The 17883-nt window shown below is 47.7% G+C and overlaps 1 protein-coding gene across 3 annotated transcripts in view; it reads right to left on the minus strand.

Annotated features, from left to right (window-relative positions):
- Positions 1-1453: 1453 nt before the first annotated feature.
- Positions 1454-17883, minus strand: part of LOC143807078 (hydroxysteroid dehydrogenase-like protein 1) — a 72148-nt gene continuing 55718 nt past the window's right edge. For all 3 annotated transcript variants that reach the window (XM_077288274.1, XM_077288276.1, XM_077288275.1), the window contains exon 5: positions 1454-1715. In XM_077288274.1, the coding sequence (XP_077144389.1) occupies positions 1611-1715 (105 nt within the window). In that variant the 3' untranslated portion in view covers positions 1454-1610. The remainder of the gene's footprint in view (positions 1716-17883) is intronic.

Consider the following 17883-nt stretch of genomic DNA (forward strand, 5'->3'; position numbering starts at 1 on the left):
GTTCATGACAAAAAAGTAACAGTGCGGTGGGTTCATCGTGACCCTCATAGCTGTGATTTTTGACAAATACACTTTTTTTTATCCATTTTGATGCATTTTTTCTCCTAATGAATTTGACTAGGTGAAACATAAAGCAAAAACATTGACATTTTTTTTTACATATAAGGCTACTTTCACACTAGCGTTAACTGCAATGCGTCGCAATGCGTCGCAATGCGTCGTTTTGCCGAAAAACCGCATCCTGCAAAAGTGCTTGCAGGATGCGTTTTTTCTGCATTGACTAACATTAGCAACGCATTTGCGACGCATTGACACACGTCGCAACCGTCGCACGACGCCGTGTTGTGGCGGACCGTCGGGAGCAAAAAATGTTACATGTAACGTTTTTTGCTCCCGACGGTTCGCTTTTTCCGACCATGCATGCGCGGCCGGAACTCCGCCCCCACCTACCGTACTTCCCCGCACCTCACAATGGGGCAGCGGATGCGCTGGAAAAATGCATCCGCTGCCCCCGTTGTGCGGCGGAAACAACACTAGCGTCACTTTCACACTAGCGTCGGGCTCGGCCCGTCGCAGTGCGTCGGGCCGAGCCCGACGCTAGTGTGAAAGTAGCCTAACAGATTTGAAAAAAATGTTTAATGGTTCAAATCTGCAAGGAAATCTCACATTGCTGGCACTGTAAAACACAGCTTTTTTTTCAAAATCTCAATATATAAACAAGCCCTTGCCATGTCTTGTTACTTTTTTGTCTTATGCAAACTTGCATAGTTTGTTGACTAGTATTGGAGTTATTTTTGAAGCTATTCTGCTTCAATTCTGAATGCGTAAAACACAAGAGGATTCTAGATTATCACAATATTACAACACAACATATATAGCATTTTTTACTAAAGGACCCTTTTTTGAAAATCTTGAAAATTGTTTTTTTTTTTCTTTGCTTTTATGCTCCGCACTTTGAGGAACCAAGCAGTGCAAGACCAACACCATCCCCCATTGCTTCCATTATGATTGGCATGAGCATTCATAAAACACTTTACCTGATCATAGACAGAAATTTGTTCTTATAATGTGCTGCAGAATATGTTGGCGCTATAGAAATAAAATTATTATTATTTATTATTATTCTTGAGACCATCTAAAAAGATGGACACCTCCACAAAAGAGCACAAAAAGAGTTCACTTGAATGCTGTTGGTCCGATTGTAAAAAGTGACTCTTACATCTGAGTCCAATATTCAGAGATTCGGATGGAGGCATTGCTCACTGAAGTGTGTGCCTTAACATTAATGGAATGTCCATAGGGATCAGTGAAGGTCCGATCTTACGCAGACACTCTGTCCATTTTTTTTTTCCCAAAAGATTGGAAACGGGAAACCTCTCACGAATGCTCTGCGTTACAAATGCCAGGCAATTGAAAAACTATATTATTTCCACATATATAAAAAAAAATATAATTTAGTTAAGTCATGTTTTTTATTTTCATAAACTATACTGCAGAAAACATTTTTTTTTAACATGAATCAATAATTCCAACAGTACTGACCATCCTACATTATATTTAATTGTTGTGATATTCTCTGAAGAATGTGCTTAGAAGAAGATTTTGTTTCCTCAGTTGTGCTTTTCTCTGGATAGGTACTCCGCTCTACACTTTTTGTTCATGTAGATGAATGTAAGTATCCAAAAGTATTCTGGCATCTGGCGTGCTATAGCCATCTAAAATAAGGAATTAATTAGTGAAATTAATGTACTTTATTATAGATAACGTCTATATAATGTTTTACAATACCTCATCCTCATTTCCTACTTCAACCTAGACCACACTAGACCTAATGTCAAACCCATTATTTGGACCCCCACTTATAATACTGGTGAGTTTGCATTTGGCGAGGAAAGTTTTGGCACTCATAGAGCTCAAACACGACTGCACGACCGAGGCTAGATCCAGAGGTCCTGCCAGCTTCAGAGCGGCCCAAACAGGTTGTAAAGCATAAAGCAGGTGGCACACACTCCTTACTTATATAACCGGCAACTCAGACTGCAGGGAGGCCGGTAACAGGCATAGAGCTGTTCCTGAGAAAGGAGAGGATTTTTAACTCTGGTTTCAATCTCTGACAGCGGCATTTAACCCCTTTACCCCCAAGGGTGGTTTGCACGTTAATGACCTGGCCAAATTTTACAATTCTGACCACTGTCCCTTTATGAGGATATAACTCTGGAATGCTTCTACGGATCCCAGTGATTCTGACATTCTTTTCTCGTGACATATTGTACTTCATGATAGTGGTAAAATTTCTTTGATATTACCTGCGTTTATTTGTGAAAAAAATGGAAATTTGGGGAAAATTTAGAAAATATCGCAATTTTACAACTTAGAATTTTTATGCAATAAAATCACAGAGATATGTCACACAAAATACTTAATAAGTAACATTTCCCACATGTCTACTTTACAGCAGCACAATTTTGGAATCAAACTTTTTTTTGTTAGGGAGTTATAAGGGTTAAAAGTTGACCAGCAATTTCTCATTTTTACTACACCATTTTTTTTAGGGACCACATCTCATTTGAAGTCATTTTTAGGTATATATATGATAGAAAATAACCAAGTGTGACACCATTCTAAAAACTGCACCCCTCAAGGTGCTCAAAATCACATTCAAGACGTTTATTAACCCTTCAGGTGTTTCACAGGAATTTTTGGAATGTTTAAATAAAAATGAACATTTAACTTTTTTTCACAAAAAATTTATTTCAGCTCCAATTTGTTTTATTTTACCAAGGGTATCAGGAGAAAAAGGACCCCAAAAGTTGTTGTACAATTTGTCCTGAGTACGCAGATACCCCATATGTGGGGGTAAACCACTGTTTGGGTGCATGGCAGAGCTCGGAAGCGAAGGAGCGCCATTTGACTTTTCAATGCAAAATTGACAGGAATTGAGATGGGATGCCATGTTGCGTTTGGAGAGCCCCTGATTTGCCTAAACATTGAAACCCCCCACAATTGACACCATTTTGGAAAGTAGACCTCCTAAGGAACTTATCTAGATGTGTGGTGAGCACTTTGACCCAACAAGTGCTTCACAGAAGTTTATAATGCAGAGCCGTAAAAATAAAAAAACATATTTTTTCACAAAAATTATCTTTTTGCCCCTAATTTTTTATTTTCCCAAGGGTGAGAGAAGAAATTGGACCCCAAAAGTTGTTGTACAATTTGTCCTGAGTACGCTGATACCCCATATGTGGGGGTAAGCCACTGTTTGGGCGCAAGAGAGAGCTCGGAAGGGAAGGAGCCCGTTTGACTTTTCAATGCAAAATTGACAGGAATTGAGATGGGAGGGCCATGTTGCGTTTGGAGAGCCACTGGTGTGCCTAAACATTGAAACCCCCCACAAGTGACACTTTGGAAAGTAGACCCCCTAAGGAACTCATCTAGATGTGTTGTGAGTAGTGTTGAGCGATACCTACCGATATCCAAAAGTATCGGTATCGGATTGGATCGGCCGATATTAAAAAAAATATCGGATATTGCCGATACCGATACCCGACACCAATGCAAGTCAATGGGACCAAAATATCGGAATTAAAATAAACCCTTTCTTTCCTTGTAGGTTCATTCTACATGAAGGAAAACAACTAAGAATAATGTAGGATGTATTGGGGGAGGTGGAGGAGTCATTAAAGGCATAGAGGTTTAGCCCAATCAAATGGAATAGCAGGAATTAAGTTTTTTTTTTAAGACGTTCGGAGTTACAAAGATATTGACTATGTTAAGATTTTTTATATTTTGTCAGATATTGATGTTTCACTAATTCCATGCTTTTCACCTTCTTTTTTACTTCTCCGACACTTTCTTCTTCATCATCCTCAGCAGCTGTATCTATTACATCAACTTCTTCTTCACCTTCTTCATCTTCTTCTTCATCTTCTACCTATTATTCTTTTTTGTTACATTCTTCATATTCTTTTTATTCAACTATTATTCTTCTTCATATTCTACTTCTTCATAATATTCTTATTTGTGACAGGCATTCCTGTAGTTGTTATCTATAAAAGTTTGAAGATTACACCTTCTGTTCTGCCTGTCACAATTGAGTTACAACAGGATTTGTCCGCGATCAGTTTGGCCTGCAGCAGCAGGCTTTTTCCAGGGGCACCACAAGGAGGAACGGACTCACCCCCATACACTGCTTAGTCTTCTTCTGCTTATAATTTAGATAATATCTTTTGCTCTGATGTTTAGTCTTATGCTTAATGTTCTTCTGCTCTTTGTTCTGCAGCTTCTTGTTCTTCTGCTTCTCGGTCTTCAGGGTCATCGTCTCCAGGGTCGTTGTCTCCAGGGTCGTCGTCTCCGGGGTCATCGTCTTCGGGGTGGTCTTCAGGGTCGTCATCTCCAGGGTCGTAGTCTCAGGGGTCATCGTCTCTGGGGTCGTCATCATCTTAGGGGTGGTCTTCAGGGTCGTCGTCTTTAGGGTCTTGAACTTGAAAATGTAGCAGAAGGTACAAGAAGGCTGAGGAAATGCCGAGAACGAGCTGACGGTACTGGAACCCGGATGGCTACCCGAAGGTCCAAGAGCCAATGGAACTACCGAGGACCAGCTGATGGTACTGGAACCTGGTTACAAAGCAGGAGGTACCCATGCCAGAAAGCACTACCGAGGACCACGTGACATTGGTGGAACTTGGATACCCAGTAGGAGGCACCTAAGCCAAAGGCTCTGCCCGGAACCAGCTGACGGTACTGGAACCCGGATGGGTAGCCGAAGGTACAAGAGCCAATGGAACTACCGAGGAACAGCTGACGTTACTGAAACCCGGTTACTAAGCAGGAGGTACCCATGCCAGAAAGCACTACCAAGGACCACCTGATGTTGGTGGAACTTAGATACCCAGAAGGAGGCACCTAGGCCAAAGGCTCTGCCCGGAACCAGCTGACGGTACTGGAACCAGGATGGGGAGCAGAAGGTACAAGAGCCAATGGAACTACTGAGGACCAGCTGATGTTACTGGAACCCGGTTAGTAACCAGGAGGTACCCATGCCAGAAAGCACTACCAAGGACCACCTGACGTTGGTGGAACTCGGATACCCAGAAGGAGGCACCTAAGCCAAAGGCTCTGCCCGGAACCAGCTGACGGTACTGGAACCAGGGGGACCTATTCAAGATTGTCTTCCTAAGAACCAGCTAATGGTGCTGGAACTCTGACAGGCAGAAGAAGGTCCACAGGAAAAACTAAAGTTGCTAGGCCGCGAGCCGGTCGTGGTTACCAAAAATCCACAGTCCTACAGGGGGAGCTTGTCCTATTGGCACTACCGAACCAGCCTTGATTGCCAGTTCCCGCAGCCCACATAGGAAGCACCTAAACTGCAGGCACCATGGAGTCGGCTAACCTGACCTCAACCCGACAGGACATCGTATTGGAGGCCAAGTGACCTTGACACTACCCGGACACAGCTGGCGTGCTGTAACCGGGCTGGGCTGGAGGGAGTACCTGTGCCAAAGACACTTTTGAGAAGCAACTAGCGGTGTTGGAGCCCAGGGACAGCAGGAGGAGCAAGGTAGAGTTATTGCCGCAACACAGCAGGGGCGCAGATGGCGTTACTGAACCCCACTAACACAGGAGCGAGTGTTTTTATCTGTGCAGACAGCACTTCTGAGCAGCAACTAGCGGTGTTGGAGCCCAGGGACAGCAGGAGGAGCAGAGTGTAGGCCGAAGCCTGCACTCGAGGCAGTTTAATATCTGTTGTTGTGTCAGCGTGGTGTTTGCAGGACATATTGCCGGATACACAGCTGGGGATCAGCTGATGTTACTGAAACCCAATAACACGGCAGCAAGTGTTGACTGTGCAGACAGCACTTCCGGGCAGCAACTGGCGGTGTTGGAGCCCAGGGTCAGCAGGAGGAGCAGAGTGTAGGCCAAAGCCTGCACTCGAGGCAGTTTAATATCTGTTGTTGTGTCAGCGTGGCGGTCACAGGACACATTGCCGGATACACAGCTGGGTATCAGCTGACGTTACTGAAACCCAATAACAGAGGAGCAACTGTTTACTGTGCAAACAGCACTTCCGGGCAGCAACTGGCAGTGTTGGAGCCCAGGGTCAGCAGGAGGAGCAGAGTGTAGGCCGAAGCCTGCACTCAAGGCAGTTTAATATCTGTTGTTGTGTCAGCATGGCGGTCACAGGACACATTGCCGGATACACAGCTGGGTATCAGCTGACGTTACTGAAACCCAATAACAGAGGAGCAACTGTTTACTGTGCAAACAGCACTTCCGGGCAGCAACTGGCGGTGTTGGAGCCCAGGGACAGCAGGAGGAGCAGAGTGTAGGCTGAGGCCAAATTGGAGCAAATTGAATGGGAACCTTTAAACCCCCTCAGGCGTTAGTAACTAGAAGATCCACCTTGTGCAGCAGTAATGCTGCACAAAGAAAAGGTGGCTCTTTTAATTATGCTCCTTGCACACGCTGAACGAAACACTCATAAAATTTTGCCCCTCATACTGTGAAACCGTCACGGAGGCGGGACTTTCCTTCTTAATGAGACGCAGTACAGCTGTCAAAAATACCCCCTTGGCGCTGGGCGCAGCCTCCTGAGCGTTGCTTTTTTGTGTACCGGAGTCTGCGCTGTTATGTTATCCCTTGGCCATGCGCTGTTAGCGCTGCCCGTCTTCTGACATCATTTGATGTCAGCCTGTGCGGTCGCGCTGCCCATGAATCCCAGCCCCGCAGTGTCTTCTGATTTATTCACAATGCAGGGCTGGGATTCATGGCTTTGCGCAGTAAATATCTTCGCCTCTCACTCATGTCCTTACGCCTGCTTCAGACTGTGCGGCGTCAGCTGATCCCTACTCACATGCCACGGCCGTGAAGCCGCACAGTCTAAAGAAGGTGGAAGGAGATGAGTGAGAGGCAAAGATATGCACCGTGCATGCCCATGAATCCCAGCCCCGCAGTGTCTTCTGATTTATTCACACTGCGGGGCTAGGATTCATGGCCTTGCGCAGTAAATATCTTCGCCTCTCACTCATGTCCTTATGCCTGCTTCAGACTGTGCGGCGTCAGCTGATCCCTAATCACATGCCACGGCCGTGAAGCCGTACGGTCTAAAGAAGGCGGAAGGAGATGAGTGAGAGGCGAAGATATGCACCGCGCATGCCCATGAATCCCAGCCCCGCAGTGTCTTCTGATTTATTCACACTGTGGGGCTGGGATTCATGGCCTTGCGCAGTAAATATCTTCGCCTCTCACTCATGTCCTTACGCCTGCTTCAGACTGTGCGGTGTCAGCTGATCCCTAATCACATGCCACGGCCGTGAAACCGCACAGTCTGAAGAAGGCGGAAGGAGATGAGTGAGAGGAGAAGATATGCACTGCGCATGCCCATGAATCACAGCCCTGCAGTGAGAATAAGACACTGCAGGGCGTGATCTCGGGCAGGGCGGCCGCACAGGCGTAGCCAGCCAGACAACAAATGATGTCAGAAGACGGGCAGCGCTAACTGTGCATGGCCAAGGGATAACACAACAGCGCTGGCTCCGGGACAGATTCAAACAACGCTGAGGAGGCTGTGCCCGGCGCTAAGGGGGTTGCTGCGTGTCATTACGAAGGAAAGTCACACCTCCGGGGTGGTTTAACGGTATCAGGGGACACATTTTATAAGTGTTTAGTTCTGCGAGTGGAAGGAGAATAACTAAAAGAGCCACCTTGTCCAAATGCAGCATTAGTGCTGCACAAGATGGCTCTTCTAGTTACAAACACCTGGGGGGGGACAGGTTCCTTTTAATTTGTGTTGTAGTGTCAGCGTGGCGTTCGCAGGACACATTGCCGGATACACAGCTGGAGATCAGCTGACGTTACTGAACCCCAATAACAGAGGAGCAACTGTTGACTGTGCAGACAGCACTTCCGAGCAGCAACTGGCAGTGTTGGAGCCCAGGGACAGCAGGAGGAGCAGGCTATAATGATTGCCGCACACACAGCAGGGGAGCAGCTGGCATTAGTGAACCCCAATAACAAAGGAGCGACTGTTGACTGTGCAGACAGCACTTCCTAGCAGCAACTGGCGGTGTTGGAGCCCAGGGACAGCAGGAGGAGCAGGCTAGAGTGATTGCCGCACACACAGCAGGGGAGCAGCTGGCATTAGTGAACCCCAATAACAGAGGAGCGACTGTTGACTGTGCAGACAGCACTTCCTAGCAGCAACTGGCGGTGTTGGAGCCCAGGGACAGCAGGAGGAGCAGGCTAGAGTGATTGCCGCACACACAGCAGGGGAGCAGCTGAACCCCAATAACAGAGGAGCGACTGTTGACTGTGCAGACAGCACTTCTGAGCAGCAACTGGCGGTGTTGGAGCCCAGGGACAGCAGGAGGAGGCTAGAGTGATTTTCGCACATACAGCAGGGGAGCAGCTGGCGTTACTGAACCCCACTAACACAGGAGCAAGTGTTTTTCTCTGTGCAAACAGCACTTCCGGGAAGCAACTGGCGGTGTTGGAACCCAGGGTATGCAGGAGGAGCACAGTGTAGGCCGAGGCCTGCACTCGAGGCAGTTTAATATGTAATGGAGTGTCAGCGTGGCGGTCGCAGGACACATTGCCGGATACACAGCAGGGGAGCAGCTGACGTTACTGAACCCCACAAACACAGGAGCAAGTGTTTTTCTCTGTGCAAACAGCACTTCCGGGAAGCAACTGGCGGTGTTGGAACCCAGTTAATGCAGGAGGAGCAGAGTGTAGGCCGAGGCCTGCACTCGAGGCAGTTTAATATGTGATGGAGTGTCAGCGTGGCGGTCGCAGGAGTGTAGGTTGAGGCCTAAGTGGAGCAAGTTGAAAGGGAACCTTTAACCCCCTGCAGGCGTTAGTAACTGAAAGAGCCACTTTGTGCAGCACTAAGGCTGCACAAGGAAAAGGTGGCTCTTTTAATTATGCTCCTTGCAAACGCTGAACTAAACACTTATAAAATGTGTCCCCTGATACCGTGAAACCGTCCCGGACGTGGGACTTTCCTTCGTAATGAGACGCAACACAGCCGTCATTCCTACCCCCTTAGCGCCGTGCGCCGCCTCCTCAACATTGTTTGAATCTGTCCCGGAGCCTGCGCTGTTATGTTCAACCTTGGCCATGCGCAGTTAGCGCAGTCCGTCTTCTGACATCATTTGGTGTCAGGCTGACTGTGCCTGTGCGGCCGCGCTGCCCGAGAACCCGCCTCACTGTGTCTTCTGAATTAATCACACTGCGGGCCTGGGATTCATGGCCATGCTGTTATGACCCCAATGGCAGAGGGTCTCAGAAGTTATTACCAAGTCTGCAAACACAAAAAACCAGCTCATAGGGCAGTGGTAACTAGGCTGACCGTATACCTGATCCTAGCACCACAAATAGCAGCAGCCGGGGAACGTACCTACGTTGGTTCTAGACGTCTCGCGCCAGCCGGAGAACTAACTAACTCTAGAAGGGAAAAGATAGACCTTTCTTGCCTCCAGAGAAAAGACCCCAAAAGTTGGATACAAGCCCCCAACAAATAACAACGGTGAGGCAAGAAGAAAAGACAAACGTAAGAATGAACTAGGTTTTTAGTAAAGAGAGGCCCACTGACTAATAGCAGAATATAGTAAGATGACTTATACGGTCAGCAAAAAACCCTATCAAAATTTCCACGCTGAATATTCAAGAACCCCCGAACCGTCTAACGGCCCGGGGGGAGAATATCAGCCCCCTAGAGCTTCCAGCAAAATCAGGAATCACATTTAGTGCAAGCTGGACAAAAAATAAGAGCAATCCAAATAACCAAAAAACAAGGAAGCAGGACTTAGCTTATTTTGCAAGAACCAGGACCAGCAGACAGGAGCAAACAGAAAGGAACTGATTACAACGATGCCAGGCACCAGACTGAAAATCCAGGAAGCTTAAATAGCAACACCCCTGGACTAACGAGCCAGGTGGGTACCAAGCTGGGGAAAGAAACTCAAAGTGTCATGTCGCTAGTGACCACAAGAGGGAGCCAAAAAATCCAATTCATAACACCATGCGCAGTGCATATCTTCGCCTTTCACTCATCTCCTTCCGCCTTCTTCAGACTGTGTGGCGTCATGGCTGTGGCATGTGATTAGGGATCAGCTGATGAAGGAGATGAGTGAGAGGCAAAGGTATGTGGTGGGCACACAAATCTGTGCCACAGTTGGGCCATACTGCTCTTGCCTTGTGCTGAGGCACTGCTTCTGCTCCCTTTTTGTGCAGAGCTTCCTCCACTGCCTCGACTCACTGAGCTGCTTTGTAAAGCACTAGCAGCACTGCTCTCAGTTGGACTGGAGAAGATGATGGAATTCACCAGTGTGTCTTGGTACTCCCGTATTTTACGCTCCCGGTTCAACGGTGTTATGAGGCTTTGTAAGTTGTCCCGGTAGCGAGGATCTAGGAGGGTGTACACCCAATAATCAGCCGTGTTGAGAATGTGGGCAATGCGGCGGTCGTGTCTCAGGCACTGCAGCATGTAATCAACCATGTGCTGCAGACTGCCATCTGGCCAAGAAACGCTGTCCCCTGCTTGAGTCGTGATCTCTGCCTGCTCTGCATCACCCCACCCTCGCTCTACACGCTGACTACTGGAGAATTTTGTAACTCCCTCCTCTGGACCGATGTCTTCCTCCTCCATTGACTCCTCCTCATCCTCCTCACAAAGTGTCCCCTGCCTAGGCCTTTGTGAGGAACCACGTATCGCTGACTGTCCAGAAGCTGATGGAATTGGTGACTCCTCATCCTCCACCTCTTCCACAACATCATCCCTTACCTTAGCGCTTGCAGTGTTTGATGAAGCAGGCAGATAAGGGGGACAGTCATGCTGACTAGTGCATCATGTGCACTTGCCATCCGCATGGAATCGAAGGAATGCAAAACCTGGCAGACGTCCTTCATAGTGGCCCACTCAGTGGTTGTGAAGTCTGAACGGAGCGCAGTGTGGCTTCTTTGCACCTGATGCCGCTGGTACTCCATTACTGCTTGCTGCTGCTCACACAACCGCTCCAACATATGTAACGTGGATTTCCACCTGGTGGGTAGGTCACAAATGATGTGATGTTCTGGAAGGCAGAATCGGCGCTGCAGAGCTGCAATGCGCGATCTTGCCATGCTGGAACGCTGCAAGTGAGCAGACTCTAGGCGGACCTTGTGCAGCAGTGCATCAAGATCCGGATAGTCCCTCAAAAAACTCTGCACGACCAAGTTGAGCACATGTGCCAGACATGGGATGTGAGTGAGGTTGCCTAGGCCCAGAGCTGCCACCAGATTTCAGCCATTGTCACACACTACCATGCCTGGCTGGACATTCGCTGGCACAAACCACACGTCGCTCTCCTGCTTGATGGCATTCCAGAGCTCCTGCGCTGTGTGGCTTCGATTCCCCAAAGAAATTAATTTCAATACGGCCTGTTGACGTTTGGCCACGGCTGTGCTCATATAGGTCATAACAGGTAAACGTTCACGGGTCCATGTGGAGGTGGACTGTGACGGCTCCTGCAGCGATGATCAGCGATGTGTTGTGAATTTGCTTTTTGCTCCCTCTAGTGGTTACTAGTTTTTTGACTCTGGTTTTTCTGTCATTCCTTTTATCCGCACCTGGGTCGTTAGTTAGGGGTGTTGCTATATAAGCTCCCTGGACCTTCAGTTCAATGCCTGGCAACGTAGTTATCAGAGCTAGTCTGCTGTGCTCTTGTCTACTGATCCTGGTTCCAGTTATATCAGCTAAGTCTGCCTTTTGCTTTTTGCTATTTGTTTTGGTTTTGTATTTTTGTCCAGCTTGTTCCAAATCTATATCCTGACCTTTGCTGGAAGCTCTAGGGGGCTGGTGTTCTCCCCCCGGACCGTTAGACGGTTCGGGGGTTCTTGAATTTCCAGTGTGGATTTTGATAGGGTTTTTGTTGACCATATAAGTTACCTTTCTTTATTCTGCTATCAGTAAGCGGGCCTCTCTGTGCTAAACCTGGTTCATTTCTGTGTTTGTCATTTCCTCTTACCTCACCGTCATTATTTGTGGGGGGCTTCTATCCAGCTTTGGGGTCCCCTTCTCTGGAGGCAAGAAAGGTCTTTGTTTTCCTCTACTAGGGGTAGCTAGATTCTCCGGCTGGCGCGTGTCATCTAGAATCAACGTAGGAATGATCCCCGGCTACTTCTAGTGTTGGCGTTAGGAGTAGATATATGGTCAACCCAGTTACCACTGCCCTATGAGCTGGATTTTTGTATTCTGCAGACTTCCACGTTCCTCTGAGACTCTCGCCATTGGGGTCATAACAGTTTGCCAGGCCAGTATTAAATGTTTAATGCATTGCAGAAGAGGGATTATAAGAAAGAAGATTCTGAGTTTTTTTTTTTTCTTTCTCCTTCCCCTTTACCTCAGAGTGGCTATGCTTGCTGCAGACATGAATGTCCAGACCTTGATTACAAGTGTGGACCAGCTGGCTACTCGTGTGCAGGGCATACAAGACTATGTTATCAGAAATCCTAGGTCAGAACCTAAAATACCGATTCCTGAACTGTTTTCCGGAGACAGGTTTAAAGTTTAGGAATTTCGTGAATAATTGTAAATTGTTTTTGTCCCTGAGACCCTGTTCATCTGGAGATTCTGCTCAGCAAGTAAAAATTGTTATTTCGTTCTTACGGGGCGACCCTCAGGATTGGGCTTTTTCGCTGGCGCCAGGAGATCCGGCATTGGCTGATCTTGATGCGTTTTTTCTGGCGCTCGGTTTACTTTATGAGGAACCCAATCTTGAGATTCAGGCTGAAAAGGCCTTGCTGGCTATGTCTCAGGGGCAGGACGAGGCTGAAGTGTATTGCCAAAAATTTCGGAAATGGTCCGTGCTGACACATTGGAACGAGTGTGCACTGGCCGCTAATTTTAGAAATGGCCTTTCTGAAGCCATTAAGAATGTTATGGTGGGTTTTCCCATTCCCACAGGTCTGAATGATACTATGGCACTGGCTATTCAAATTGACCGGCGGTTGCGGGAGCGCAAAACCGCAAATTCCCTCATGGTGTTGTCTGAACAGACACCTGATTTAATGCAATGTGATAGAATCCTGACTAGAAATGAGCGGAAAATTCATAGACGCCGGAATGGCTTGTGCTACTACTGTGGTGATTCTACACATGTTATCTCAGCATGCTCTAAACGTATAGCTAAGGTTGTTAGTCCTATCACCGTTGGTAATTTGCAACCTAAATTTATTCTGTCTGTAACTTTGATTTGCTCACTGTCATCTTATCCTGTCATGGCGTTTGTAGATTCAGGTGCTGCCCTGAGTCTCATGGATCTCTCATTTGCTAAGCGCTGTGGATTTACTCTTGAACCATTAGAAAATCCTATTCCTCTTAGGGGTATTGATGCTACACCATTGGCAGCAAATAAACCGCAGTATTGGACTCAGGTTACCATGTGCATGACTCCTGAACACCGCGAGGTGATACGTTTCCTGGTTTTACATAAAATGCATGATTTGGTTGTTTTAGGGCTGCCATGGTTACAGACCCATAATCCAGTCCTGGACTGGAAGGCTATGTCAGTCTCAAGTTGGGGCTGTCGTGGTATTCATGAGGATTCCCTGCCTGTGTCTATTGCTTCTTCTACGCCTTCGGAAGTTCCGGAGTATTTGTCTGATTATCAGGATGTCTTCAGTGAGTCTGAGTCCAGTGCACTGCCTCCTCATAGGGACTGTGACTGTGCTATAGATTTGATCCCAGGCAGTAAATTTCCTAAAGGAAGACTGTTTAATCTGTCGGTACCTGAACATACCGCTATGCGTTCATATATCAAGGAGTCTCTGGAAAAAGGACATATTCGTCCGTCTTCTTCCCCTCTTGGTGCGGGATTCTTTTTTGTGGCAAAAAAGGACGGATCTTTGAGACCTTGTATTGATTATCGGCTTTTGAATAAGATCACTGTCAAATTTCAGTATCCTTTACCGCTGTTGTCTGACTTGTTTGCCCGGATTAAGGGTGCCAAGTGGTTCACCAAGATAGACCTTCGTGGTGCGTACAACCTTGTGCGCATTAAGCAAGGTGATGAATGGAAAACCGCATTCAATACGCCCGAAGGTCATTTTGAGTACTTGGTGATGCCTTTTGGGCTCTCCAATGCGCCTTCAGTTTTTCAGTCCTTTATGCATGACATTTTCCGGAAGTATCTGGATAAATTTTTGATTGTTTATCTGGATGATATTTTGGTTTTTTCTGATAATTGGGATTCGCATGTGGAGCAGGTCAGGTTGGTCTTTAAAATTTTGCGTGAAAATTCTTTGTTTGTCAAGGGCTCAAAGTGTCTCTTTGGTGTACAGAAGGTTCCCTTTTTGGGGTTCATTTTTTCCCCTTCTGCGGTGGAGATGGACCCAGTCAAGGTCCGAGCTATTCTTGATTGGACTCAGCCCTCGTCAGTTAAGAGTCTTCAGAAGTTCTTGGGCTTCGCTAACTTCTACCGTCGTTTTATCGCTAATTTTTCTAGCATTGTGAAACCTTTGACGGATATGACCAAGAAGGGCTCCGATGTAGCTAACTGGGCTCCTGCTGCCGTGGAGGCTTTCCAGGAGTTGAAACGCCGGTTTACTTCGGCGCCTGTTTTGTGCCAGCCTGACGTCTCACTTCCCTTTCAGGTTGAGGTGGATGCTTCGGAGATTGGGGCAGGGGCCGTTTTGTCGCAGAGAGGCCCTGGTTGCTCTGTTATGAAACCTTGTGCCTTTTTCTCTAGGAAGTTTTCGCCTGCCGAGCGAAATTATGATGTGGGCAATCGGGAGTTGTTGGCCATGAAATGGGCATTTGAGGAGTGGCGTCATTGGCTCGAGGGTGCTAAGCATCGTGTGGTGGTCTTGACTGATCACAAAAATCTGATGTATCTCGAGTCTGCTAAACGCCTTAATCCGAGACAGGCCCGCTGGTCATTGTTTTTCTCCCGCTTTGATTTTGTTGTCTCGTATTTACCAGGTTCAAAGAATGTGAAGGCCGATGCTCTTTCTAGGAGCTTTGTGCCTGATGCTCCTGGAGTCGCTGATCCTGTTGGTATTCTTAAAGATGGAGTTATCTTGTCAGCTATTTCTCCGGATCTGCGACGTGTGTTGCAGAGATTTCAGGCTGATAGGCCTGAGTCTTGTCCACCTGACAGACTGTTTGTCCCGGATAAGTGGACCAGCAGAGTCATTTCCGAGGTTCATTCCTCGGTGTTGGCAGGTCACCCGGGAATTTTTGGCACCAGAGATCTGGTGGCCAGGTCCTTTTGGTGGCCTTCCTTGTCAAGGGATGTGCGGTCATTTGTGCAGTCCTGTGGGACTTGTGCTCGAGCTAAGCCTTGCTGTTCTCGTGCCAGCGGTTTGCTCTTGCCCTTGCCTGTCCCGAAGAGACCTTGGACACATATCTCCATGGATTTCATTTCTGATCTTCCGCTATCTCAGGGCATGTCCGTTATCTGGGTGATATGTGATCGCTTCTCCAAGATGGTCCATTTGGTTCCTTTGCCTAAGCTGCCTTCCTCTTCCGATCTGGTTCCTGTGTTTTTCCAGAACGTGGTTCGTTTGCACGGCATCCCTGAGAATATTGTGTCAGACAGAGGATCCCAGTTCGTTTCCAGGTTCTGGCGATCCTTTTGTAGTAGGATGGGCATTGATTTGTCATTTTCGTCTGCTTTCCATCCTCAGACTAATGGACAGACGGAGCGAACCAATCAGACTTTGGAGGCTTATTTGAGGTGTTTTGTCTCTGCTGATCAGGACGATTGGGTGACATTCTTGCCGTTGGCTGAGTTTGCCCTTAATAATCGGGCTAGTTCCGCCACCTTGGTTTCGCCTTTTTTCTGCAACTCTGGTTTCCATCCTCGCTTTTCTTCGGGTCATGTGGAGCCTTCTGACTGTCCTGGGGTGGATTCTGTGGTGGATAGGTTGCAGCAGATCTGGAATCATGTGGTGGACAACTTGAAGTTGTCACAGGAGAAGGCTCAGCGCTTTGCCAACCGCCGCCGCGGTGTGGGTCCCCGACTACGCGTTGGGGATTTGGTGTGGCTTTCTTCCCGCTTTGTTCCTATGAAGGTCTCCTCTCCCAAATTTAAACCTCGTTTTATTGGGCCTTACAAGATATTGGAAATCCTTAATCCTGTATCTTTTCGTCTGGATCTTCCTGTGTCGTTTGCTATTCACAATGTATTTCATAGGTCCTTGTTGCGGCGGTACATTGTGCCTGTAGTTCCTTCTGCTGAGCCTCCTGCTCCGGTGTTGGTTGAGGGCGAGTTGGAGTACGTGGTGGAGAAGATCTTGGATTCTCGCCTCTCCAGGCGGAGGCTTCAGTACCTGGTCAAGTGGAAGGGCTATGGTCAGGAGGATAATTCCTGGGTGGTCGCCTCTGATGTTCATGCGGCCGATTTAGTTCGTGCCTTTCATGCCGCTCATCCTGATCGCCCTGGTGGTCGTGGTGAGGGTTCGGTGACCCCTCACTAAGGGGGGGGTACTGTTGTGAATTTGCTTTTTGCTCCCTCTAGTGGTTACTAGTTTTTTGACTCTGGTTTTTCTGTCATTCCTTTTATCCGCACCTGGGTCGTTAGTTAGGGGTGTTGCTATATAAGCTCCCTGGACCTTCAGTTCAATGCCTGGCAACGTAGTTATCAGAGCTAGTCTGCTGTGCTCTTGTCTACTGATCCTGGTTCCAGTTATATCAGCTAAGTCTGCCTTTTGCTTTTTGCTATTTGTTTTGGTTTTGTATTTTTGTCCAGCTTGTTCCAAATCTATATCCTGACCTTTGCTGGAAGCTCTAGGGGGCTGGTGTTCTCCCCCCGGACCGTTAGACGGTTCGGGGGTTCTTGAATTTCCAGTGTGGATTTTGATAGGGTTTTTGTTGACCATATAAGTTACCTTTCTTTATTCTGCTATCAGTAAGCGGGCCTCTCTGTGCTAAACCTGGTTCATTTCTGTGTTTGTCATTTCCTCTTACCTCACCGTCATTATTTGTGGGGGGCTTCTATCCAGCTTTGGGGTCCCCTTCTCTGGAGGCAAGAAAGGTCTTTGTTTTCCTCTACTAGGGGTAGCTAGATTCTCCGGCTGGCGCGTGTCATCTAGAATCAACGTAGGAATGATCCCCGGCTACTTCTAGTGTTGGCGTTAGGAGTAGATATATGGTCAACCCAGTTACCACTGCCCTATGAGCTGGATTTTTGTATTCTGCAGACTTCCACGTTCCTCTGAGACTCTCGCCATTGGGGTCATAACAGCGATGATTCTGAGGAACTTGAGTAAGAGGAGGAGTCAATGCGTACAGACTGGATTCCAGCAATCCTTAGAGTTGGCAGAACACGTCCTGCGCCACTCGCACGATCTGTACCCGGCTCAACATTAACCCAATGTGCAGTGAGGGAAAGGTATCGCCCCTGTCCATGGTGACTGGTCCACGCATCGGTGGTGAGGTGGACCTTGCTACTGACTGCGTTCAGTAGCGCTTGTTTTATGTGTCCCTCCACATGCTTGTGCAGGGCAGGGACGGCTTGCCTGCTGAATTAAAAGCGGCTGGGCACATTGTATTGTGGGACTGCCAATGCCATCAAGTCACAGGAGCTGTCAGTCTCCACCAGCCTGAATGACAGCATTTCAAGGGACAGTAGTTTTGCAATGCCAGCATTCAGAGCCTGTGCTCGGGGGTGGTTTGCCAAGAATGGCCACCTTTTCTCCCATGCCTATGCTACCGATGGCTGTAGACTGGGCTGGGAGTGTGAGGATGACTGGGAACGTGGTGCTGTGGGTGGAATTACACTGGGTCTGTTGTTGTGAATTCTGCTTTTGGGCTCCCTCCGGTGATTGTAGGTGGTAATGCAGTTGCCCCTGAGTTGCAGTCCTGGTCAGGTGTATCTGCTGATTGCAGTTCTGACTGGGGTATTT

The sequence above is a fragment of the Ranitomeya variabilis genome, chromosome 2, assembly GCF_051348905.1.
Source record: "Ranitomeya variabilis isolate aRanVar5 chromosome 2, aRanVar5.hap1, whole genome shotgun sequence".
Classification (NCBI taxonomy): domain Eukaryota; kingdom Metazoa; phylum Chordata; class Amphibia; order Anura; family Dendrobatidae; genus Ranitomeya; species Ranitomeya variabilis.